General features: G+C 41.6%; 1 protein-coding gene across 5 annotated transcripts in view; it reads left to right on the forward strand.

The window, feature by feature from the left end:
* tubd1 (tubulin, delta 1) overlaps positions 1-17,662 on the forward strand; it is a 51,248-nt gene extending 33,586 nt beyond the window's left edge. For 4 of the 5 annotated variants that reach the window (XM_069884588.1, XM_069884589.1, XM_069884590.1 and 1 more), the window contains 3 exons: positions 8,311-8,439; positions 14,029-14,212; positions 16,665-16,956. In XM_069884588.1, the coding sequence (XP_069740689.1) occupies positions 8,311-8,439; positions 14,029-14,212; positions 16,665-16,779 (428 nt within the window). In that variant the 3' untranslated portion in view covers positions 16,780-16,956. Of the gene's footprint in view, positions 1-8,310; positions 8,440-14,028; positions 14,213-16,664; positions 16,957-17,474 lie in introns of those variants that run through there. The other variant, XR_011339997.1, reaches the window with a different exon arrangement.
* The last annotated feature ends 8,920 nt before the right edge of the window (positions 17,663-26,582 follow it).

The following is a 26,582-nucleotide window of genomic DNA, read 5'->3' on the forward strand; positions in this document are numbered from 1 at the left end:
CAATTAATATATTTTTCTGGTAGATTGTACCTCTGTAATACTTTGAATAAATAATTCCATTCTACCCTGTCAAAGGCTTTATCTGCGTCTAAAGCAATGGCCACTGTTGGCACCTTATTTCCTTGAACTGTATGAATTAAATTAATAAATTTACAGACATCTGTTCGTCTTTTCTTAAATCCAGTTTAATCTTGTTTTACTATTTTTGGTACACACTCAGCTAATCTGTTTGCTAATAATTTTGCTATTATTTTATAATCTGATTTAAGTAGAGATATTGGTCTATATGATGCTGGTGTTAGTGGATCTTTCCCCGTCTTTGGTATTACTGTAATTATTTCTGTCTTACATGAATCTGGCAAGTTTTATGTTTCTTCTATCTGGTTCATTACTTCCAGGAGAGGAGGAATTAATAAGTCTTTAAATGTTTTATAGAATTCTATTGGGAATCCATCTTCTCCAGGTGTTTTATTGTTCGGCAGCTTTTTTAATATATCCTGTAACTTCCTCTATTTCAAATGGTTTTATCAGTTTGTTTTGTTCCTCTTCTTGCAATTTTAGCAGTTCAATTTTAGCTAAAAACTCTTCTATTTTATCATCTTTCCCCTCGTTCTCAGTTTGGTATAATTGTTCATAAAGTTCCTTAAAGTTCTCATTAATCTCCATTGGATTATATGTAATTTGTTTGTCCTTTTTCCTTGATGCCAATACAATTCTTTTAGCTTGTTCTGTTTTAAGTTGCCAGGCTAATATTTTGTGTGTTTTTTTTCCTAGCTCATAATACTTTTGCTTTATTTTCATTATGTTCTTCTCCACCTTATACATTTGTAATGTTTCGTATTTTTTTTTTGACCTCCAATTCTCTTCTTTTTGTTATATTGTCCCTTGTGGCTAGTTCTTTTTCTGTACTTACTATCTCCCTTTCCAACTGTTCTATTTCCCGATTGTAGTCCTTTTTCATCTTGGTTACATAACTTATCTGCCCTCTAATGAAGACTTTTATTGCATCCTATAGAATAAATTTGTCTTTCACTGATTCCGTATTTATTTCAAAGTACATTTTAATTTGGCGTTCAATAAATTCTCTAAATTCCTGTCTTTTAAGTAGTATGGAGTTTAATCTCCATCTATATGTTCTTGGTCTCCCCCTTGCTCCTGCCCGTATCGGGGCCGCCGCCGAGACGGCGGCCCCAGCCTCGGTCGACTGAGGCAGGCGGAGGCCCCGATACGGGCAGAGAGTTGGAGGCAGCGGCCCCAGTCCGGGCACAGGGAGAGCAGCAGCGGCCCCGGCCCCGGTCCGGGCGAAGGGTAGACGGCGGCGGCCCCGATACGGGCAGGAGCAAGGGGGAGACGGCGGCCCCGGCCTCGGTCGAGAGAGGCAGGCGGAGGCCCCAGTCCGGACAGGGAGTGGGAGGCGGCGGCCCCAGTCCAGGCACAGGGAGAGCAGCAGCGGCCCCGGCCCCGGTCCGGGCGAAGGGTAGACGGCGGCGGCCTCGATCCGGGCAGGAGCAAGGGGGAGATGACGGCCCCGGCCTCGGTCGAGTGGGGCAGGGGGAGGCCCCGATCCGGGCAGAGAGTGGGAGGCGGCGGCCCCAGTCCAGGCACAGGTTGAGCTGCGGCGGCCTCGGCCCCGGTCCAGGCAGTATGGACCGACCTAGGAGGGGAGGCAGGCCCCTCCAGCCCGGGTAAGAAACCTGCATAGGAGAAGGCCACTCCGATATAAAACCTACGACCCAAGGACCTCGCTGCCACGTCCCAGCTTGCTTGGCCACGGCACACGAACCATGGGTGTAAAGGGTGGGGCCAGTACTGCGCACACTGCACTCCACCTAAAAGCTCCTTTGCGCAGGCCCGAGGACAGGTCCACGTCCTCCCCCTCCACGTCCTCCCCCTCCACGTCCTCCCCCTCCACGTCCTCCCCCTCCACGTCCTCCCCCTCCACGTCCTCCCCTCCACGTCCTCCCCCTCCACGTCCTCCCCCTCCACGTCCTCCCCCTCCACGTCCTCCCCCTCCACGTCCTCCCCCTCCACGTCCTCCCCCTCCACGTCCTCCCCCTCCACGTCCTCCCCTCCACGTCCTCCCCCTCCACGTCCTCCCCCTCCACGTCCTCCCCCTCCACGTCCTCCCCCTCCACGTCCTCCCCCTCCACGTCCTCCCCCTCCACGTCCTCCCCCTCCACGACCTCCCCCTCCACGTCCTCCCCCTCAAAAGATGCTCACAAACTCAAGCTAGCATGCTGGAACATCAGAACCATGCAAGACAAGGCTGACAGCCACCGACCTGAACGTCGGTCTGCCCTCATTGCACATGAACTCCTCAGACTTGACATCGACATAGCCGCTCTCAGTGAAGTCCGCCTGGCAGATGTAGGCAGCCTCCAAGAACGCGGCGCGGGCTACACACTCTACTGGTCTGGCAAGCCTTCGGATGAACGACGCCTATCTGGTGTAGGCTTCATGGTCAAGAGCTTCATTGACTCCAAACTCGAAAACCTTCCGACAGGCCTCTCGGACCGAATCATGTCCATGCGACTCCCCCTTCAAAACAAGCGTCACATCACCCTCATCAGTGTCTATGCTCCAACCCTCCAGGCGGAACCAGCAGAAAAGGACAAGTTCTACACCGACCTGCGCAACCTCATCCAACGCACCCCTACAGCCGACAAGGTTTTCATCCTGGGCGACTTCAACGCTCGTGTCGGCAAAGACTCAGAAACCTGGCCAGGAATCCTGGGCAAGCATGGCGTCGGCAAGTGCAACGACAATGGGCGCCTCCTGTTGGAGCTCTGCGCAGAACAGCGGCTTGTCATTACAAACACCCTTTTTCAGCAGAGGGACAGCCTTAAGACCACCTGGATGCATCCCCGATCCAAACACTGGCACCTCCTGGACTACATCCTGGTGCGAGAAAGTGACAAACAAGATCTGCTCCACACCAGGGTCATGCCTAGCGCGGAATGCCACACTGACCACCGGCTGGTTCGCTGCAAGCTCAACCTTCACTTCAAACCAAAGCCCAGGAACAATAAAGCCCCCAGAAAGAGGTTCAATGTTGGAAACCTGCAGTCAGACGAAGCGAGAGGAAGCTTCCAGGCAAACCTCAAAGCAAAGCTCGACGATGCAACCCGCCTCACGGACCCGTCCCCTGAAACCCTCTGGGATCAGTTGAAGACTACCATACTGCAATCCACTGAAGAGGTACTGGGCTTCTCCTCCAGGAAAAACAAGGACTGGTTTGACGAAAACAGCCAGGAAATCCAGGAGCTGCTGGCAAAGAAACGAGCTGCCCACCAGGCTCACCTTACAAAGCCGTCCTGTCCAGAGAAGAAACAAGCCTTCCGTCGCGCGTGCAGCCATCTTCAGCGCAAACTCCGGGAGATCCAAAATGAGTGGTGGACTAGCCTCGCCAAACGAACCCAGCTCAGCGCAGACATTGGCGACTTCAGGGGTTTCTACGAGGCTCTAAAGGCTGTGTATGGCCCCTCACCCCAAGTCCAAAGCCCGCTGCGCAGCTCAGACGGCAAAGTCCTCCTCAGCGACAAGATCTCCATCCTCAACCGATGGTCAGAACACTTCCAATCTCTTTTCAGTGCCAACCGCTCAGTCCAAGATTCCGCCCTGCTCCAGCTCCCTCAACAGCCCCTAAGGCTAGAGCTCGATGAGGTTCCCACCCTGGATGAGACATATAAAGCAATCGAACAACTGAAAAGTGGCAAAGCAGCAGGTATGGATGGAATCCCCCCAGAAGTCTGGAAGGCTGGCGGCAAAACTCTGCATGCCAAACTGCATGAGTTTTTCAAGCTTTGTTGGGACCAAGGTAAACTGCCTCAGGATCTTCGTGATGCCACCATCATCACCCTGTACAAAAACAAAGGCGAGAAATCAGACTGCTCAAACTACAGGGGAATCACGTTGCTCTCCATTGCAGGCAAAATCTTCGCTAGGATTCTACTAAATAGAATAATACCTAGTGTCGCCGAGAATATTCTCCCAGAATCACAGTGCGGCTTTCGCGCAAACAGAGGAACTACTGACATGGTCTTTGCCCTCAGACAGCTCCAAGAAAAATGCAGAGAACAAAACAAAGGACTCTACATCACCTTTGTTGACCTCACCAAAGCCTTCGACACCGTGAGCAGGAAAGGGCTTTGGCAAATACTAGAGCGCATCGGATGTCCCCCAAAGTTCCTCAACATGATTATCCAACTGCACGAAAACCAACAAGGTCGGGTCAGATACACCAATGAGCTCTCTGAACCCTTCTCCATTAACAATGGCGTGAAGCAAGGCTGTGTTCTGGCACCAACCCTCTTTTCAATCTTCTTCAGCATGATGCTGAACCAAGCCATGAAAGACCCCAACAATGAAGACGCTGTTTACATCCGGTACCGCACGGATGGCAGTCTCTTCAATCTGAGGCGCCTGCAAGCTCATACCAAGACACAAGAGAAACTTGTCCATGAACTACTCTTTGCAGACGATGCCGCTTTAGTTGCCCATTCAGAGCCAGCTCTTCAGCGCTTGACGTCCTGCTTTGCGGAAACTGCCAAAATGTTTGGCCTGGAAGTCAGCCTGAAGAAAACTGAGGTCCTCCATCAGCCAGCTCCCCACCATGATTACCAGCCCCCCCACATCTCCATCGGGCACACAAAACTCAAAACGGTCAACCAGTTTACCTATCTCGGCTGCACCATTTCATCAGATGCAAGGATCGACAATGAGATAGACAACAGACTCGCCAAGGCAAATAGCGCCTTTGGAAGACTACACAAAAGAGTCTGGAAAAACAACCAACTGAAAAACCTCACAAAGATAAGCGTATACAGAGCCGTTGTCATACCCACACTCCTGTTCGGCTCCGAATCATGGGTCCTCTACCGGCACCACCTACGGCTCCTAGAACGCTTCCACCAGCGTTGTCTCCGCTCCATCCTCAACATCCATTGGAGCGCTTACATCCCTAACGTCGAAGTACTCGAGATGGCAGAGGTCGACAGCATCGAGTCCACGCTGCTGAAGATCCAGCTGCGCTGGATGGGTCACGTCTCCAGAATGGAGGACCATCGCCTTCCCAAGATCGTGTTATATGGCGAGCTCTCCACTGGCCACCGTGACAGAGGTGCACCAAAGAAAAGGTACAAGGACTGCCTAAAGAAATCTCTTGGTGCCTGCCACATTGACCACCGCCAGTGGGCTGATATCGCCTCAAACCGTGCATCTTGGCGCCTCACAGTTTGGCGGGCAGCAACCTCCTTTGAAGAAGACCGCAGAGCCTACCTCACTGACAAAAGGCAAAGGAGGAAAAACCCAACACCCATCCCCAACCAACCAATTTTCCCCTGCAACCGCTGCAATCGTGTCTGCCTGTCCCGCATCGGACTTGTCAGCCACAAACGAGTCTGCAGCTGACGTGGACTTTTTACCCCCTCCATAAATCTTCGTCCGCGAAGCCAAGCCAAAGATATGTTCTTGGTGGGATGTCCTCCAGTTCTATTGTTAGTAACAGGGGTGAATGATCATATAGCAAACTAGCTTTCTATTCAGTTTTTCTAACTCTCCCTTGAATATGGGACGACAACAAAAACATATCAATCCTTGAGTATGTTTTATGCCTACTTGAATAATATGAGTATTCCTTCTCCCTTGCGTGCTGCCTCTTCCATATATCCATAAGTTTCTTTCCTGCATTGATTTAACCATAAATTGGGACACTTTATTCTTTTTGCTAGTCTTTTGTCCAGTGTTATCCAACATTGGATCCAAATTAAGGTTAAAATCCCTTCCTCTCAATATATTCCCCTGCATATCTACAATCTTCAAAAAAATATCCTGCATAAACTTTTGATCCTCCTCATTACGTGCATATATATTGATCAAATTCCAGAATTCTGAATATATCTGACACTTTATCATTACATACCTCCCTGCTGGATCTATTATTTCCTCCTCTATTTTGATTGGTACATTTTTATTTATTAATATACCTCCACCTCTGGCTTTTGAATTATATGATACTGCTGCTACGTGTCCTACCCAGTCTCTCTTTAATTTATCATGTTCCATTTCAGTTAGATGTGTTTCCTGCACAAATGCTATGTCTATTTTTTCTTTTTTCAGGAAATTTAATAGACTTTTTCATTTAATTTTGTTATGTATTCCGTTAATATTTATAGTCATATAGTTCAACATGGCCATCTCATATTCTGTTTACACCTCAATGTGTGACAACACTTTTAAAACATAAAATACTTCAACAACTCCCACATTTAAAATTCCATTAACCCCAAATGCCCCCCCCTCTCTGAGTTGCCCCTTGTCCCTTGCCGGGCAACCACAACTCCCCTCTCCATTTGGATTGCGAACCCGCTCGCAAGCGACAACTGATTTTGCAGTGACTGTTATTCTCTCCCACCCACCCCCTTCAGAAAATACTTTTATCTTCACATATAACAAAGCTCACCCTCTTTTTATCCTCCCCCTTACTTTCTTTCTTCCCTTTTCTTTCCCTCCTTCTGTTCTTACTTGTACATTATTTTTACATCTTTATATGTATTTTGTCATCGTTCTTCATTCTTGTTACATCTCTTCATCTCTCCTTCTGTCCTGCAGGCGTTCTGCAAATTCTCGTGCATCCTCCGGATCCGAGACAGTTTGTTTTGCTTCCCCGGGATAAATATTTTAAGCACAGCTGGATATCTTAACATAAATTTATAACCTTTTTTCCATAGGATCGATTTTGCTGTATTAAACTCCTTCCTCTTCTTTAATCTGGGTAAAAAAATATTTTTTGACCCTTGTATTCCAATGGTTTTTTGTCTTCTCTAATTTTATTCCTTGCCCTCTCCAATATATTTTCTCTTGTCGTGTATCTCAGAAATTTTACTAAAACAGATCTTGGTTTTTGTTATGTCTGTGGTTTCGGGACTAGTGTTCTGTGTGCCCTTTCTTTTTCCATTCCTTCCTGTATTTCTGGCATTCCCAGTACCTTTGGATCCATTCTTTTATAAATTCTTTCATATTTTTGCCTTCTTCATCTTCCTTAAGTCCCACTATCTTTATATTGTTTCTCTTACTATAGTTTTCCATTATATCCATCTTCTGAGCTAACAACTCTTGTGACTCTTTAACTTTTTGTCACTTTCTTCCAATTTTCTTAAGTCATTCACTTCCATTTCTACAGCCATTTCTTGTTCTTCCACATTTTCTAATCTTTTCCCTATTTCTGTCATGACCAGCTCTATTCTACTCACTTTTTATTCTGTGCTTTTCATTTTACTTTTCATTTCACTAAATTCTAATGTCAACCATTCTTTTAATGCTCTCATTTGTTCTTGAAATTTTTTAAAATCTATATACTGTCCATCTATTTTACCTTTTTTCTGTAGAGCTTGGTCTTCTTCCTGTTCTTCTATGTCTGCACCTGTGTTTGTGTCTTCTACTTCTCTTCTTCCATCTGTGACTCTTCTGACTTCCTTGTTGAGTTGCTTGCCTCACTTTGCTGGGCTTCTTCTTGCTTGGCTTCTCGCTGTTGGTGCTCTTCTTCTGGGCTAGTCATCTGTTGCTGTTCTTCTTTCCTATCACTCCTTTCCTGTCATTTTCCTTTTCTTCCAGCTGAGAGCCCTGGTGTCGGGCATCCCTCAGCTGGTTGCGCTGTGTTTGCTCGGTCCTCAGCTGGGCCTTAGTTTTTCCTTAGTGTGCGCACTGCATGCTTTTGTTTGGCTCAGAGAGCCAATTTTGCAGTCCAGCAGTCAGGAGGTCGCGACTCTGCGGAGTCATCACCAACCTTGGGGAGCGGGCTCTTTTCTCCATGATGGCTCCCTGTTTCTTCATGCAGGTAAGGCCTTCTCCTTTCTCTTCCGGCGTCTTTTCTTCTTTTTTTCCCGCTTTTACTTTTTCCTTCTTGGGTGCCATTTTCTTTCTTTTCTCCACAACTTTATCTGTTATTTGTTATGTTTTGTGTTTCTTGAACTTTGTATTTTCTTCACTTTATTTCTTCTTTTCTGGAGATGGCCACTACACCATCACGTGACTCCTCCTTTTATGTTCTACTTGAGGCATGTACATACTCAGACATTTAGATTAACAAATATTTAAATATCAAGGGAATCGAGTGAAGTGGAATTGTACAAAAAGATGGCGCTAGGTAATATGTTATTGAATATTTGAGAAGGCAGGAAGGATGAATATTTGGTCTTGCTTCTATTTCTGGAGCAGTTGTCATCCTCAGCGATGTTGTACTTGAATGGGAAGAAGCTGTTCAGTCTCTCGATATTGGCTGGTGTGTGACACATGATCTACTTCTATTCTCAGGTATTGACTGGCGAGTGACACTTCCTTCACCAGCTGCAAAGGTTTCACAGAAGAGGGAGCTGCACTTCAATACATCTCTGGCCAACCTGCTGATTTTGCGAGGGAAGGATGTTCAGGAAGCTGACACAAGTGTGTATTAGTAACATCAATTTCTCTTTCTAAAATATTATTGTTATATACATGGAAAGAACCCTTCAGCCAAACTTGTCCATCTTCAGCTTGGCCCATTTAGAACCATAAAAAATTACAGCACAGAAAACTGGCCTATGGCCCTTCTAGTCTGCACTGAACTATTATCCTGCTTAGTCCCACTGACCTGCACCCAGTCCATAGCCCTCCATACTCCTCCCATCCATGTACCCGTCCAAATTTTTATTAAATGTTAAAAATGCCCACATTCACCACTTCAGCTGGCAGCTAATTCCATACTTCCACTATTCTCTGTGTGAAGAAATTCCCGCTCACGTTTTACCTAAACTTTTCCCCTTTCACTCTTAACCTCGTCATCTGGTTTGTATCTCACCCTTCTATGCTGCAGGGAATAAAGTCCTCACCTGTTTAACATTTCTCTGTTAATCAGTTCCTAAAGTCCTGGCAACATCAAAATAAATCTCTGCATTCTTTCAATTTTATTAATAATCTTTCCTATAGTTAGGTGACCAAAACTGCAAGTGCCCTTCTGTTTACAGTGCTTGTCCTACCTCGGTCAGTCCTTACAAAATGCAACATTTCATACTTGTCTGCCTTAAATTTCATCTGTTACTTTGTAGCCTATTTTTCCAGCTGGTCCAGGTCCCTCTGCAAGTTTTGAAAACCTTCTTCGCTGTCTACAACACCTCCAATATTTATATCATTGCCCTTTCCACATGCCTTCTCTATATCCCTCTGTAGAATGCATGCCACATCCTGACTTCAGTTTGGTGGCCTGAATACAACTCCCATCAGTCCTTTTCCCCATACAGTTTCTTAATTCAACCCACAGGGATTCCATATTTTCTGATCCAATATCTCTTTTATCCAAAGATTGAATTCCATTTTGAACCAACAGAACTACCCCACCCACTCCTTCTGCCTACCTTCCTGTCCTTCTGACACACTTGCATCCATGGATATTTAGTTCCCAGCTATGATCTTCTTTCAGCCATGACTCAGTGATGGCCACAATGTCATATCTACCAACTTCCAGCTGTGCTACTAGATCTTCAACCTTATTTCTTATACCATAGGCACTTAAATGCAAGACCATCGGTGCTGTGTTCATCACCCTTTTCAATTTTGTTTCTAAAGTACACCGTTAAATCCTTAATCTTTCGTTTGGAATTTTGCCCTCTCCTTCCTCACAATCTCAATACACCATATACTTGTGTATCTTCTGCCCTATTCACTGCTCTTTCATTTTGGTTCCCATGCCCCTGTCAAACTAATGGAAACTATTCCCAACAGCTCCAGCAAACCTGCCTGCCAAGATATTAGTCACCCACCCGTTCAGGTGCAATGTGTCCTTTTTTTTTACAGGTCATACCCTCTTCAGAAGAGATCCCAATGATCCATGAATTTAGATCCCTGCCCCCTGCACCAACTCTTCAGCCATGCATTCACCTGCCACAACTTCCTCATCTTGTCCTCACTGGCACGTGGCACAAACAGCAATCCTGAGATTACCACCCTTAAGGTCCTACTTTTCAGCTTCCTTCCTACCTCCCTATATTCCCTCTTCAGGACTTCATCCCTGCTCCTAACTATGTAATTGGTACCAACGTGGACCATGACATCTGGCTGCTCACCCTCCCATTTGAGAATACCATGGACTCAATCTGAGATGTCCCTGCCTCTGGCACCTGAGATGCAACATAGCATCCCAGTGTCTTGATCTTGCTCACATATCCTCCTAACTAATCACCTAAATATTGAATCCCCTATGACGAGCTCTCCTTCTCTCTCCCCACCCCCTCCCCCCCCACTTCCCTTTTGAGCTAAGAGGCCAGACTCTGTGCCAGAGACCTGACCATAACGACTTGTCCCTGGTGGATCATTCAGCCACATCCCACCCCACCACCCCCAAAGTATCCAAAGCAATGTACTTATTGTTAAGTGGAGCTCTGTGCTGACTGCCTATTTCCATTACCTCTCACAGTCACCCAGTTAATGGCCTCTTGAGTGTAGCTTCTTGTTTATCACCCCCTCTGCCTATTGTAATATGCAGTTCATGTCTTCTTCATTTCTACATGTTCACGAAGAATGATTTCCCATTTTTCTGTTTGTTCTGAATCACAAACCACAGTCATTATGCCCAGAGTAAAAGCCTTGTTTTCTTTTCACCCCACGTAACATAAATTTTTTGTGGGCACTTTTATAGAGTCAGTATCAGAAAAGTACAGAAGAAACTAATTTAACTTGACTGCTTCTTTGGGCAGGGGTCCATAAACTTTGAAGGGCACCACAGCCTAAAAAGGTTGAGAATGGCTGTTTGAGACTTCCTGTGACTCTCCACCCTATCCATCTCTCTAATGATTTTATAAACCTCCATAAAATTGTTTGTCATTTGGTGTGTTAGGTTAGCTATATTTTCTTCACCTTCAGGAAGAAGAATCTGACGAACTGATATACAAGCAGTTGCTTTAGTAATGTGGAGCACTTTGCATAGCTACATTTCTACTCGTACTGATGTTAATAAAGTTAGATAAAGTTCAAAGTTCAGATTTATACATGACATCTCATACAAAACCCTGTGATTCTTTTTCCCGTGAGCCAAGCAGAATTCTACTTATTAGTAGTGCAAACTGTACTCAAGAAAAAGATAAGGAGACAAAAGAGAAAAATATAAACAAAGAAATGTAAATAAACTGTGCAAATACAGAAAATAAATAATATTTAGTAATCAATAATGTGCAAATTAAGAGTCCTTAAACAAGTCTCTGATTGAATTTGTGGTTGAGGAGTCTGATGGTGGAGGGGGAGCAACTGTGCCTGAACCTGGTGGGGCGAGTCTTGTGGCCCCTGTACCTTTTACTTAATGCAGCAATGAGAACAGAGCATGTGCTGGGTGGTGTGGATCCCTGATGATTTCTGCTGCTTTCCAATGGCAGTGCTCCATGTTGATTTTCTCAGTTGTGGGGAGAATTTTGCCTGTGATGCACTGGCCGTGTCCATTTCCTTTTGCAGGGCTTTATGCTCAGAGGTATTGGTACCCTTATACCAGACCGTGATGTAGCTGGTCAGCACACTTTCTGCTATACATCTGTAGAAGTTTTCCAAGGTTTCCGATAACATACCAAACCTCTGCAAATTCCTGAGGAAGTAGAGGCGCTGACCATATACTGCTCATTACTGTGGTATCATCAAGAAATTTGTAGATGTTGTCATTATCGAGCCACACAGTCATAGGTGTAAAGTGAGGGCAGGGGGCTAAGCATGTAGCCCTGTGGTGCTCCAGTGCTGATGGAAATTGTGGAGGAAATGTTCTTGCTAGTCTGCACTGATTAGGGTGTGGAGGTGAGGAAATCCAAGATCTAATAACACAGTGGAATATTGAGGCCCAAGTCTTGGAGTTTGATGATCAATTTTGAAGGGATGATGGTGTTGAATGCTGACCTGCAGTTGATAAAGAGCATCCTGATGTATTCATCTTTGCTATCAGGATTTTACTGCGGTAGGCAAATTGGAACGGATCCATGTCGCGCACTCAGACAGCAGTTGCTATGCTTCAGCATCAAATACCAGCCTTTCACACTTCATCACGTGTGAGTGCCAGTGGTCAGTAGTAATTTAGGCAGGTCACCACACTCTTCTTGAGCACCTGTTGAGGCCTGTTTGAACCAGGTGGGTACCACGCCCTGTTGGAATGAGATGTTGAAGGTATCTGTGAATACTTGGCCAGCACAGGTTTTTTTGTACTTGGTTGAGTAGTCAGTTTGAACCAGGTGCTTTCCTCAGATTCACTCTCGTGAAAACAGGACGTACATCATCCTCAGATACTGACAGTAGAGGATCATCTGGGGGTTGACAGTGGTGGTTCTTCCTTGTTCTGGGGATCAAATCAGAAATAGAAGGCATTGAGTTCATCTGAGAATGAGGCTTTGCTGTCTCCAGATTACATATCAAATCAAAATTTAATGCCAGAAGCCTGTACCAACTTGTTTTAGAGAATTTGAAACAGAATAATAGAACACATGAACATTGCCTGCAGCAAACATGATGCTCAGATTAAACTAAAACTCTGCCAATTGCACAATTATACACATCCCTCTGTTTGTGTGTCTATCCAGAGGCCTCTTAACTATATTTATCTAATAGTAGGAAATAAAACACATTTTGTCTTTTTTAAACATTATGTAATCTGAGTAACTGAAAAGCAGCATAATAACTGAAGTATAAATTCAGTGGAGAAAAGATTCACCTGGATGTTCCTGGGGCTTGAATTCTAAAGGGAGGCAGGATAGGCTGGGTCTTTATTCCCTGCAGAGTAGGAAGCTCAGGGGTCACGTTGGAGATTTATAAAATCATGAGAGACATGGATAAAGTGAATGCATTTAGAACAAGAGGCCATCAAGATGAAAAGAAAGAGCTGAGGTGAAACTTTCATCAAAGAGCAGCCCATATGTAGAATGAGCTGCCAGAGAAAGGTATGGAAGGGGGTGTGATTTTTGACTTTCAAGACCTTTGGCCACAGATAGTCCCCAACTTAGGATGATCTGACACGATTTTTTGAATTTACAATGGTTTGAATCCATACTGTTCTTTGAATTTTGGCTAGGCTAGGCTATGATGTTCAGTGTTTCCTGATAGCACTGATCCCACTGCCCCACCCTCTCCCGACAGCCCCATGTCAGTCCCCACGCTGATCTCACTGCCCTGCTCTCTCCCACAGCCCTGTGTCCATCCCCACACTGATCTCACTGCCCTGCTCTCTCCCCACAGCCCCGTGTCGGTCCCCACATTGATCCCAATGCCCTTTTTTCAATTAATGATTTTTTTTAGGCTTACAATGGGAGTGCCAGAACACAACCCCATCGTACGTTGACTACCTGTATTGTGCTAAATTCAGGCAAATGGAACTTACCCAGAATGCCACTTGACTAGCTTGGACGTTGGACCAAAGGGCCTGTTCCCTAGTGTCTGGCTCAATGGCTTTTGATCTTGATTTCCATTATTTGCAACCTTTTGCATGGAATAATTTCACACAAATCAAAGGAATATTAATTATTCATCATTATTTTAAACAGAATGGTACAGCATAGAAAAAGGGTTTTTGCCCATTATATCTGAACATGTTGCCCAAATTAAACTAAAATTCTGCTGCTTGTACATAATCAAATGTCCCTCTATGCATCACACACACACGTGTCTGACTGGAAGTCTCTTAACTGTTACTATCACATTTGTTCCCATTCCAGACACCCTCCACATTCTTGTATAAACATCACTAAAGTGACTGACCTCTTTATGTGACATTTTTACCCTCAGAAAAGGATTCAAGACTATCTTCCCTATCAATGCATATCATAATTTTATTAACTTCCATCAGTTTGCCCCTCAGCCTTCGATTTTCCAGAGAAAACAACTCTGGTTTACCAGCATTTTCCCGTAGCACATGCTTTCTAATCCAGTAAATCTCTTCTGTACCCTTTCCCAATCCTCCAAATCCTTCCTGTAATTGAGATTGAGACTCATCTGAAATGACCCTTGATATTAACATGGGACGATAATGTGCTTTTTCAGGTTGCTTTCAGGAACAGGGTCTGTACGCCTCCTGGATGCCTGTAGATTCTGCCTTCAGCCTATGGAGAACGCCCACATCCTTCAATAAGTATGAAAAATCAGCTACTGTTGTCAGCAACAGCCAGTGCCTCCTGAAACCTCTGGACTGTGCGATGAAAAAAGCCTGGGATATGTTTGCTTCCAGGTTGGTGCCTGTCAGGTCAAATTACTGTTAAATTTTAACTTTAGACATTTGTCACGGTAACAGCCCCTTTCAGCCCACGAGCCCATGATCACCAATTGACCCACAACCCCTGTGCCTTTTGAATGGAGGAAGGAATTCAGAGTACGTGGAGGAAATTTATGTAGTAAATATACAGAAATGCTGGAAATGCAGTAAATACACCTCCATTCCCTATACGGAAGGCTTCAAAGTTCTTTGTTTCTTTTTGGACAATAGAACCAACCAGTCCCCCTCCACCAACACTGGCAGAACTTATTCTCACCCTGAATAATTTCTCCTTTGACTCATCTCACTTTCTCCAGGTTAAAGGGGTAGCCATGGATACCCACATAAGCACCTGCTATGCCTGCCACTTTGTTGGCTACATGGAGCATTCCATGCTACAAGCCTACACAGGCTTCATCAATATTTTTTGTTACCTCTTCAAAAAACTCAATTAACCTTGTGAGGCACACCTACCCCTCACAAAGCCATGCTAACTATACTGTTATGGAGTCCAGAGGACCCCAAAAACCAGCAACAATAGATACGCATGACAACACAGGGTTATTTAAACAAAAGTAGTTTTTAATTATAATTCAACAAGAAAACAGAATTAAACTTTAACTTATTACTTAACCTACTTACCTTACCTAACCTACTCAATCCACCACCCACCCCCCCCCCCCACCAATACTAAGCACAGGTGTGTGTAATGTATATTTAAGATTAGAAGAGTTCTTTGGATCACAGTCCAATCTCACTGGTTGCAGGCAATTCTTGTACTGTGAACAAAAGTTAGCATTAACAAAGTTCACCAGGCTTTGGTGTTGAACAGGCAAATGGTCACCACTCAGGAGGGTTCTTGCTGGTTTTCAGAGAGACATTCCTTTTCCAGGACATCCGCAACTGATTCCTTCTCAATCAGTCTTGCTGACAAAACTTGCCCCTTTCAGGGTTCTCCAGATGATCCTCTTTCTTTCAGGTCACCTTTCAGACTGCCAGTCTTCTCCTTTGTCCAGACAGCCTTCCAAAGTTTGCCAGCTTGTCCCTCTGGAACTGATTTCTGTGACTCCTTCTCTCTCTGTTTCACACCCTCCCTCTCTGAGAGCAAAACTATTCTCATCTCTGCCTGCAAAAAATCACCTGCTCTCTCAGGCCAGCTAGATTTTGCACCTTGGTTGCTCTTTCTGCAAAAAGCACCCTGCAAAAGTCCTGCAAATATTCTGTGTTTTTAAAATGTGTGTATGCAAGCTGCTCTAGCAATTCCTCCCAAACCACCTCCAAATACTCTGTCACAATATCCAAGTATACTAAATGCCTGTCCTTAAGAATCCTCTCCAATAGTTTGTACACCACTGACAGAAGGCTCCCTGTAATTCCCAGAATTCTCGCTATTATCTTTTTTTTAATGAGGGGACCCTAATGGCCATTCACCAATCCTCTGGCACCTCCCCTTTGATAATTTTGAAATGCTCTGGCATATGTTTGTCCTTTTAGTCAAATGACAAAAGCATGTTATTTATTTACTTTTTCTCCTTACTTTTTCTCCTTTTGGCTTTCTCACCTCTCAAACCTGCATCATAGAATGTGCTTATGTTCAAGACTTATTTCTGAGCATTAATTTCTCCTTGACTACATCTAAAATTCTACCATATTAGGATCAATTTTTCCAGCAGGGTTCCATGGAAGACGAGAGTTCACAACTGGCTCTTTTTCTCAATACAAGACCTGAGAAATCAGTTGGTTCCATAAAGATTCACTTGAACAAATCGTCATAAGTGCACTTGTGAACTTGTCTTCCAGACTTTTTCTCCTGTCTTAGTGAAAAGTATTGTGCCTCCAAATATTGTATTAGCTTTGCTGTGAATCTTTCTTATTTCTTTCTCCACTAGGTTACTGCTGTTGGGTTTATAAACTAAATCACTTTTATCTTTTGTTTCTTGTTTTCTTAATTTTCTTTCAGGTTTAATCTTGTTTTCCCTTGTTACATGCTTCCTGCAACTACAAGAGATGTTGCCTTGTGGATGTTAAATTGAGATTCTTTCTGCCTTCTCAGCTGGACGTGTATGACGCCATCGCACTAGCTGGAAAGGCATTTAGCTCCATACCATTGAACAATATTTATCCTTCAACCCATGTTACTAAAATAGATGCTCATGTCTTCCTCTTGTTGCTGTTTGTAACAGCTGTCTAGAGGTAAATTGATGCCCATATTACCTATAATTTTAACATTAACTACTTTTCAAAAGAATTTTAGAGTCTACATTAGCTAGGGGATGACCTGTTATTAAAAGGGGCAATGAGAAAAAAAAAATATAAGTCTTTATTTGGAAATAGTTTTGGTTTTAGATGGAAGCCTTGGGGTAAGATTTAGACATTTCTGTTTCTCATATCTTGTTCAGAATTTTTTTTTTTTTGCTTTATCTTTTAGAGCTTACGTGCATCAATATATTAAGCATGGAATTTCGGAAGAAGAATTTCTGGACAGTTTTACAACCATGGAGCAGGTCATTGCTAGTTATTCGAACCTTGGATTATGCCGTTGATGATGGTGCAACTATCTTTAAATTGCGTTTACTCGCTCCAAGTGATTGTAGTATTTTGCAAATTTGACTTGAACATCAGTCACTCCAGGTATTAAGAATTGAAATAATTGTGAGCTTTCAATTTATTTTATGACATTTTAAATTTGTAAAAATAATATTAAAATATATTACAAAATATTTCAGCATTAATTATCTCTTCTACTTTCCTCTTCTGATTGTACAGTTAAGTTTAACAACCAATGAGCATCTCTTTTCTGCTTGAATCAGTGCAAATATTTTGTAGAAAGTGAAGACTTCTATTGCTATCTCAGGAAACAATCTATGAGATTACTTTTCTGAAAAGGGAGCAGTTAACAGCATGTTCACTTTTGGTGAGCAAGGATATGAACAGAACACATGGTCTCGGTGAGCTGTGTCGGTGCTAAGGTTAGGACACCTGAAGTTCAAGTTATATTTAAATTTAGACATACAGCACAGTAATAGGCCCTTTTGGCCCAAAAGCCCATGCCACCTAAATACAAACCCCGTACATTTTTGAAGTTGATTGGCAAATATACCAAATGCAGTGAGAAAGTTTGTTTTGCGGGAAGTTGGGCTAGACATGTCACCCTTAATACAACAAGTAAGACAGTATAAAAGCAGATTTACAGGTTCAGAGAAAAGCATCTTAGTTTTACTAGTGTGATTTCATTCAGGAGCCTGTTTGCTGCATGCAGAATATCTGAACGTCGAGCAAGGAACTCTCCACGTGATACAAAGAATGGAAGTGTAATGGACGGCAAAGAAACCTTTCAAAACTTGCAGAGGGATCTGGACCAGCTGGAAAAAGGAGTTGAAAAATGGCAGATGGAATTTAATGCAGACAAGTATGTGGTGTTGTACTTTGGAAGGACAAACGAAGGTAGGATATACGTGGTAAATGGTGGGTGCCCATGAGCCAGTCTCCAGCAGCCCAGTCTATGTGACTTCTTTCACCACGTCGCCAGCAGCCAATGTGGGTTCCTTGGCTCGAGCCGCCAACAACCTGCTGCCTGTATGTTCTTCAGTCACTGAGCCCCTCGTTGGTCTGCTGCCGTGATCACCGTCCTGTAAGGTTGTTTCCTATGCTTCTGCTTCTAAACGGGTTTGTTCTCCCCAATTCTGGTGCCCTGCTCCGGTCCGCAGTTCCCTTAGTGCCTAAAATCCCTCGAGGCCGCTGCAAGCACCGCCATCTTGGTGCAGTTTCAGGATTTTAAATAAAACACTATCGTCTCCTTTTACAGGCAGTTTAAAGCCTGCACCGAGCCACCGGCATTAGATCCAGCCAGTTGGACCCTTGGGAAGAACACTGTGACTGTTCCACTCTCTGGGTCCACACCTGTGGCAGTACTGCCACTTGATTTGATCGAGGTATATAAAATTATGATGGGTATAGATAAAGCAAGCAGGATTTTTACACTGAAATTAGTTAAGATAAAAAGTAGAAGATATGGTTAAGGGTGAAACAGGAAAAGTTTAAAGAGAACATGAGGAGGAACTTTTATTTGGAAAATTTTATTTTTCAGTTTTTCCAAAACATAGTATCACATCTGAAAAAACTATTCTTTTTAATGTATTTACACTTTCTTTTAGTATAATTCACTTCTCAGGTACAAGCACTATGTCAGCTTACTTGAAATTTCCTTCCCTCCCCACAAAACTTTGAAAATTAAACAACAACTAAAGCAATTAAAGTGACAACAGAAAAATGGTAAAAATAAAAATAAAAAATGAAATTCAGCATATTGCCAGTCATTCTAATCTACTTCCACTCTGAGGTGCTTCATTGCTGTTGTCTTTATGTATTTTGTTAGCTTTTTAGAATTGTGGGCTATTGTTATAGCTACGCACCAAAGTGCTCTAGATAAGGTTGCCATATTTTGGAAAAAGTATCGTACTTATTTCTTAAATTATATATTATTTTCTCCAAGGGCACACAGTTGTGGAGGGGAGACTTCTTCACACAGAGTGTGATGGGAGTGTGGAACGAGCTGCCAGCTGAAATGGTGAATGCAGGCTCATTTTTGACAATTAAGAAAAATTTGGAGAGGTATATTGATGGGAGAGATATGGACTGTGGCAGGTCAGAGGGACTAGGCAGAATAATAATTTGGAACAGACGAGCATGGCGAGGGGCCTGTCTCTGTACTGTAATTTTCTGTGATTCTCTGGTTCCTACCTCAAATACATCTGGACTTGTCACAGCCACGAATGTCAGATTGACTTTCCAGAGTGAGTCTGCAGAAAGCGACTGGAGCAGACAGCGTCCTTGTCAAGTCCTCCATGCCTGCACAGATCAACTGATCACACACACCTTCAACTCCTATCTGAAACAGGTTGAAGTACCAACTGTCATCTCGCTGCTGAAAAAGAGGCTTGAATGACTCTTGGCCAGTGGCTCTGAAATTCACCAACTTGAAGTGCTTCAAGAGTTTGGTCATAGCTGATGTTAACTTCAATCTCCCTGCCCCCTTTGATCCATTTAGGTTTACTGACCCCTGAAACAGGTTCGCAACAAATACCATCTTCCTGGCCCTTCACTCAACCCTGGAACACTCAGACAACCTAGGACACCTACATCTGACTACTGTTTATTAACTTCAGTTGTGATTTCAATAGGAACAAACAAGCTAATATCCAAGTTATGTGATCTGGGTCTCAGCATCTCTCTCTGCAGTTGGATGCACAACTTTTTATCTGGCAGGCTGAAATCAGTGAGGATCAGTGACAGCATCTCCTCCATGACGATTTGCAACACTGGGGCGCCACAAGGCTTTGTACTCAGGGTGCTACTGTACTCTATGCATATGTGACTGCGTGGCCAAACATTTCTGGGCCAGTCCCCATCTGGTTGATGCGGTGGTGAAGAAAGTATTTGGAATGATTGCCTTTATTGAGCCTAGTACTGAGTGCAAAAGTGTTGATTCAAGTTCAAAATCAAAATCAAATTTATTGTCAGAGTCCATACATGACATCACTCAAAACCTGAGATTGTTTATCCTGCAGGCCAGGCAGAATTTCTACTTATCAGTAGTATAAACTGTACTCAAGAAAAAGAAATGTATACAAAAGAGAGAAATGTAAACAAACTATGCAAAGCAGAAATTATTCAGTAATAAATAATGCGAGAACAGAGCATAGGTGGTATGGATTCTTTATGATTTCTGCTCTCCAACAACAGGGTTCCATGTAGATGAAACTGCATTCTACAGTCCTTGGTGCAAAACATGCAGACTCATGACTAGACATTACAAATACACAGACAAACAATACAAGAGCAGGACAAGTATTCATCTACACAAATAAATAAATATTGTTTGATGAATATGAGACTATTGGATGGCTAGTGTGAGCAGTTCCTTGGGTCATTCAGCATTCTCACTGCCCGTGGGAAGAAGCTGTTCCTCAGCCTGGTGGTGCTGGCTCTGATATTCCTGTATCTTTTTCCCGATGGGAGCAGCTGCTGTGTGCAGATGGAAGGGGTCCTCAATGGTTTTGCAAGCCATCTTCAGACAACAATTCCATTATTTCACATGGATGATGGGAGAGAGACACCATTGGTCCTCTCTGCCACTCTTTCGGTCCTGTGGATTGACCTCCGATCCATTTCCCTGTAGCAACCATACCACATGATGATACAGCCAGCCAGGATGCTCTCGGTAGAGCTCCTGCAGAAGGATGACATGGTGGCTGGTAGCCTCGCCCACTTCAGTGTTCTCAGGAAGCGCGGTTGCTATTGCACCTTCTTGACAAGTTTGGAGATGTTGACTGTCCATGATGGATCACTAGTCAAGTGAACCCCAAGGAGCTTGCTGCTTGCTATTCTCTCCACTAAAGAGTTACTGATGTGCAGTGGAGGGTAGTCATTCCTGGTCCTCCTGAAGTTCGCAATCATTTTGTCCATGTTGAGACTCAGGTTGTTGCTCGTCCAGCACTGCACAAGCCTTTCAACCTTCTCTGTGTAAGTCATCTCATCATTGTTGCCGATGAGGCCAACTACCGTTGCGTCATCCACAAACTTTATTATCCTGTTGGATCTGAACCTGGCAGTGTAGTCGAGTTAGCAGTGTGAACAGTGGCGGACTGAGCGCACAACCCTGAGAGATGCCAGTGCTCGGTGTGATGAGGCTCGAGATTTTGCTGCCAACTCAGACTGTGGTCTTTCAATCAAGAAGACAGATCCAGTACCTTCAAAGAGATTTCACCACTAGTCTCATCTTCCTCTTTGCTCTCAGTATTTTGCAGGGACCATTGCCTTTGTAATTCCCTGGTCCACTCCACCAACCAATCCTTTCCTTTTTTTTAAAATTTTTTTATTTTTCACACTATAAACCATATTGACCAAGATACATACAGACATTTTTTTTCTTGAATATATACAGTGTCATTTTCTCCCCCTTTTTCCCCCCTCCCTTCCCTCCCTCCCTCAACCCCTTTCCCATTTATTTGAAGTTCAATCTATAAGATACATTAAACCCGTTAAACAATGTTGTCACTTAATAAAAACAAACAAGAAATTTTACTGAGTCATTTTTTTTCGTTATCTTCTCCTTCTGTCATTTTAGGTGGTGGAAGTCCATGGTAGGATTTCTCTATTGTATTTCATGTATGGCTCCCATATTTGTTCGAATATTGTGATGTTATTTCTTAAATTATATGTTATTTTTTCTAATAGAATACATTTATTCATTTCTATGTACCATTGTTGTATTCCCAAGTTGTCTTCTAATTTCCAGGTTGACATAATACATTTTTTCACTACAGCTAGGGCTATCATAACAAATCTTTTTTGTGCTCCATCCAAATCGAGTCCAAATTCTTTATTTCTTATATTACTTAGGAGGAAGATCTCTGGGTTTTTTGGTATATTGCTTTTTGTGATTTTATTTAATATCTGGTTTAGATCTTCCCAAAATTTTTTCACTTTCTCACATGTCCAAATTGCATGAATTGTTGTTCCCGTTTCCTTTTTACAGCAAAAACATCTGTCTGATACTGTTGGGTCCCATTTATTTAACTTTTGAGGTGTGATGTATAGCCTGTGTATCCAGTTATATTGTATCATGCGTAACTTCGTGTTTATTGTATTTCTCATAGTTCTGGAGCATAGCTTTTCCCATGTTTCATTCTTTATCTTTATGTTTAGATCTTGTTCCCATTTTTGTTTAGGTTTACCGTTTGTTTCCTCATTCTCCTTTTCTTTCAGTTTGATGTACATGTTTGTTACAAATTTTTTAATTATCATTGTGTCTGTAATCACATATTCAAATTTGCTTCCTTCTGGTAACCTCAGACTGTTTCCCAATTTGTCCTTCAAGTAGGTTTTCAGTTGGTGGTATGCAAACATTGTATCGTGAGTTATATTATATTTATCTTTCATTTGTTCAAAGGATTATAATTTATTTCCCGAAAAACAATTTTCTATTCTTTTGATCCCTTTTCTCTCCCATTCTCTAAAGGAAAGGTTATCTATTGTGAAAGGGATTAGTTGATTTTGCATCAATATTAGTTTTGGTAGTTGGTAATTTGTTTTATTCCTTTCTACATGAATCTTCTTCCAAATGTTGAGCAGATGATGCAATACCGGTGAATTCCTACGTTGCACCAATTTTTCATCCCATTTATATAATATATGTTCAGGTATCTTCTCCCCTATTTTATCTAGTTCTAATCTGGTCCAATCTGGTTTTTCCTTTGTTTGATAAAAATCTGATAGGTATCTTAATTGTGCGGCTCTATAATAATTCTTGGTAGTTGTAAGCCACCTTGTTTGTACCATTCTGGTAATTTATCTAGTGCTATCCTCGGTTTCCCCCCTTTCCATAAGAATTTCTTTATTATTTTCTTTAACTCCTTGAAGAATTTCTCTGTTAGGTGAATTGGTAATGACTGAAATAGGTATTGTATCCTTGGGAAAATGTTCATTTTAATACAGTTTATCCTTCCTATCAGTGTTAGTGGTAAGTCTTTCCAATGCTCTAAGTCGTCTTGTAATTTTTTCATTAATGGATAATAATTTAGTTTATATAGATGGCCGAGATTTTTATTTAGTTGTATACCTAGGTATCGCATTGCTTGTGTTTGCCATCTAAATGGTGATTCTTTCTTGAACTTTGTGAAATCCGCATTATTCATTGGCATTGCTTCACTTTTATTTGCATTGATCTTGTACCCCGATACTTCTCCATATTCCTTCAATTTCCTATGTAATTTTATTGATATTTCTGGTTCTGTTAAGTATAGTATAACGTCATCTGCAAATAGACTGATTGTATATTCCTTCTCTTTTATTTTTATCTCTCTTATTTTATTTTCTGTTCTTATCAGTTCTGCTAGTGGTTCTATAGCTAACGTGAACAGTGAAGGAGATAGTGGACATCCCTGCCTTGTTGATCTGCTTAAGTTAAATTGTTTTGATATATATCCATTTACTGTCACTTTCGCCAATGGCCCCTTATACAATGCTTTAATCCAATTAATATATTTCTCTGGTAGGCTGAATTTTTGTAGTACTTTGAATAAATAATTCCATTCTACCCTGTCAAAGGCCTTCTCTGCGTCTAAAGCAACCGCTACTGTTGGAGTTTTATTTCCTTCTACTGCATGAATTAAGTTAATAAATTTACAGATATTGTCCGTTGTTCGTCTTTTTTTAATAAATCCAGTTTGGTCTAGATTTACTATTTTTGGTACATAGTCGGCCAAACTGTTTGCTAATAGTTTAGCTATTATCTTATAATCTGTGTTAAGTAGAGATATTGGTCTATATGACGCTGGTGCTAGTGGATCTTTCCCTGTCTTTGGTATTACTGTAATTATTGCTGTTTTGCATGAATCTGGTATGTTTTGTGTTTTATCAATCTGGTTGATTACTTCCAGGAGGGGAGGAATTAATAAGTCTTTAAATGTTTTATAGAATTCTATTGGGAATCTATCCTCTCTTGGTGTTTTATTGTTCGGTAGTTTTTTTAATATCTCCTGTAATTCTTCTATTTCAAATGGTTTTATTAATTTATTTTGCTCTTCTGTTTGTAATTTCGGTAGTTCAATTTTAGTTAGAAATTCATCTATTTTGTCTTCTTTCCCTTCGTTTTCTGTTTGATATAGTTGCTCATAGAATTCCTTGAAGTTTTCATTGATCTCCGTTGGATTATATGTAATTTGTTTGTCCTTTTTCCTTAATGCCAATACCATTCTTTTAGTTTGTTCTGTCTTAAGCTGCCACGCTAGGATTTTGTGCATTTTTTCTCCTAGCTCATAATATTTCTGTTTTGTCTTCATTATGTTCTTCTCCACCTTATATGTTTGTAGTGTTTCATATTTTATTTTTTGTCTGCCAATTCTCTTTTTGTTGTATCTTCCCTTGTTGCTAGTTCTTTTTCTGTACTTACTATTTCCCTTTCCAGCTGTTCTATTTCCTGATTGTAGTCCTTCTTCATCTTAGTTACATAACTTATTATTTGCCCTCTGATGAACGCTTTCATTGCGTCCCATAGTATAAACTTATCTTTCACTGATTCCGTATTTATTTCAAAGTACATTTTAATTTGTCATTCAATGAATTCTCTAAAATCCTGTCTTTTAAGTAGCATGGAGTTTAATCTCCATCTATACATTCTTGGTGGGATGTCCTCTAGCTCTATTGCCAATAACAGGGGTGAGTGGTCCGATAATAGTCTAGCTTTATATTCTGTTTTCCTAACTCTCCCTTGAATGTGGGCTGATAACAGGAATAGGTCTATCCTTGAGGATGTTTTGTGTCTATCCAAATAATATGAATATTCCTTTTCCTTTGGGTGTAGTTTCCTCCATATATCCAAAAGTTGCATTTCTTGCATCGATTTAATTATAAATTTGGTTACTTTGTTCTTTCTGTTAGTTTTTTTTCCAGTTTTATCCATGTTTGAGTCCAAATTAAGGTTAAAATCCCCTCCTATTAGTATGTTCCCTTGCGTATCTGCTATCTTCAAAAAGATATCTTGCATAAATTTTTGATCTTCTTCATTAGGTGAGTATACATTGAGTAAATTCCAAAATTCTGAATATATCTGACATTTTATCATTACATATCTCCCTGCTGGATCTATTATTTCCTCTTCTATTTTGATTGGTTAATTTTTATTGATTAATATAGCTACTCCTCTGGCTTTTGAATTATATGATGCTGCTGTTACATGTCCTATCCAATCTCTCTTTAATTTCTTGTGTTCCACTTTAGATAGATGTGTTTCTTGTACGAATGCTATATCAATTTTTTCTTTTTTCAGTAAATTTAACAGTTTCTTCCTTTTGATTTGGTTATGTATTCCATTAATATTTAAAGTCATATAGTTCATCATAGTCATTTCATACTTTGTTTATCTTTCCTTTCCACTTCCTCATCACCACCTTCCCTTCTTATCCATTTCTGCTTTCTTTTTTTGAACACATTTTAAGACAACATTTCTGAAACATAAAATATTTCCACTATTCTCATATCTAAAATTGCTTTAACCCCAATAGTCCCTCCCCTTTCTGAGTTGCCCTTTGTCCCTTGTTGGGCAACTACATCTCCCCTCTCCATTTGGATTTGTGAATCCGCTCGCAAGCGTCAACTGATTTCGCAGTGACTGTTATTCTTCCCCACCCAGCCCCCCCAAAAAGATTTTAATCTTCATATATAACAAAGGTTACTCTCTTAATTCCCTCCTTACTTCCATTCTTCCCTTTCTTTCCCTTCTTAGTTCTTACTTATACTCTATTTTTTTTATATATATATATACATATATAGTTTGTTGTCAATTTTGTTCTTGTTAAATTTCTTCTGTTTTGTAGTTGTTCTGCAAATTTTTGTGCTTTTCCTGGATCCGAGAATAGTTTGCCTTGCTGCCCCGGGATAACTATTTTAAGTACCGCTGGGTATTTTAACATAAATTTATAACCTTTTTTCCATAGGGTCGTTTTTGCTGCATTAAACTCCTTCCTCTTCTTCAGGAGTTCAAAACTTATATCTGGATAGAAAAAAATTTCTTGACCCTTGTATTCCAGTGGTTTTATTGTCTTCTCTTATTTTTTTCATTGCCTTCTCCAATATATTTTCTTGTATATCTTAGGAATTTTACTAGAATGGATCTTGGTTTTTGTTGTGGTTGTGGTTTAGGGGCTAATGTTATGTGTGCCCTTTCTATTTCCATTTCTTCCTGTAATTCTGGTCTTCCTAGGACCCTGGGGATCCATTCTTTTATAAATTCTTTAATATTTTTACCTTCTTCATCTTCCTTAAGGCCCACTATATTTATATTGTTTCTTCTATATAATTTTCCATTATATCTATCTTCTGAGCTAACAGCTCCTGTGTTTCTGTAACTTTTTTTATCAGATTCTTCTAATTTCTTTTTTTAAGTCATCTACCTCCATTTCTATGGCTGTTTCTCGTTCTTCCACCTTGTCCACTCTTTTTCCTATATCTGCCATGATCATCTCTAATCTATTCACTTTTTCTTCTGTACTTTTTATTCTTTTTATTTCACTGAATTCTTGTGACTGCCATTCTTTTACTGTTTCCATATATTCTTTAAAAAAAATATATCCATGTACTTGCCCTTCCCTTCATCTTCCATTTCTCTGTGTTCTCCCTCCTCTTCTTCTGAGTCCACTCCAGGATCTGTGTCCTTTACCTCTGTCTCTTCTGGTTTTCTTGTTGGGTTGTTTATTTTATTTTGTTGGGTATTCTTGTTCTTCTTATTTTTATTAAAAGTGTCCTGGTGTTGATCTTCTTCCTCTGGGTTGGTCATCTGTTGTTTCTT

The sequence above is a fragment of the Narcine bancroftii genome, chromosome 6 (assembly GCF_036971445.1).
Source record: "Narcine bancroftii isolate sNarBan1 chromosome 6, sNarBan1.hap1, whole genome shotgun sequence".
Taxonomy (NCBI): domain Eukaryota; kingdom Metazoa; phylum Chordata; class Chondrichthyes; order Torpediniformes; family Narcinidae; genus Narcine; species Narcine bancroftii.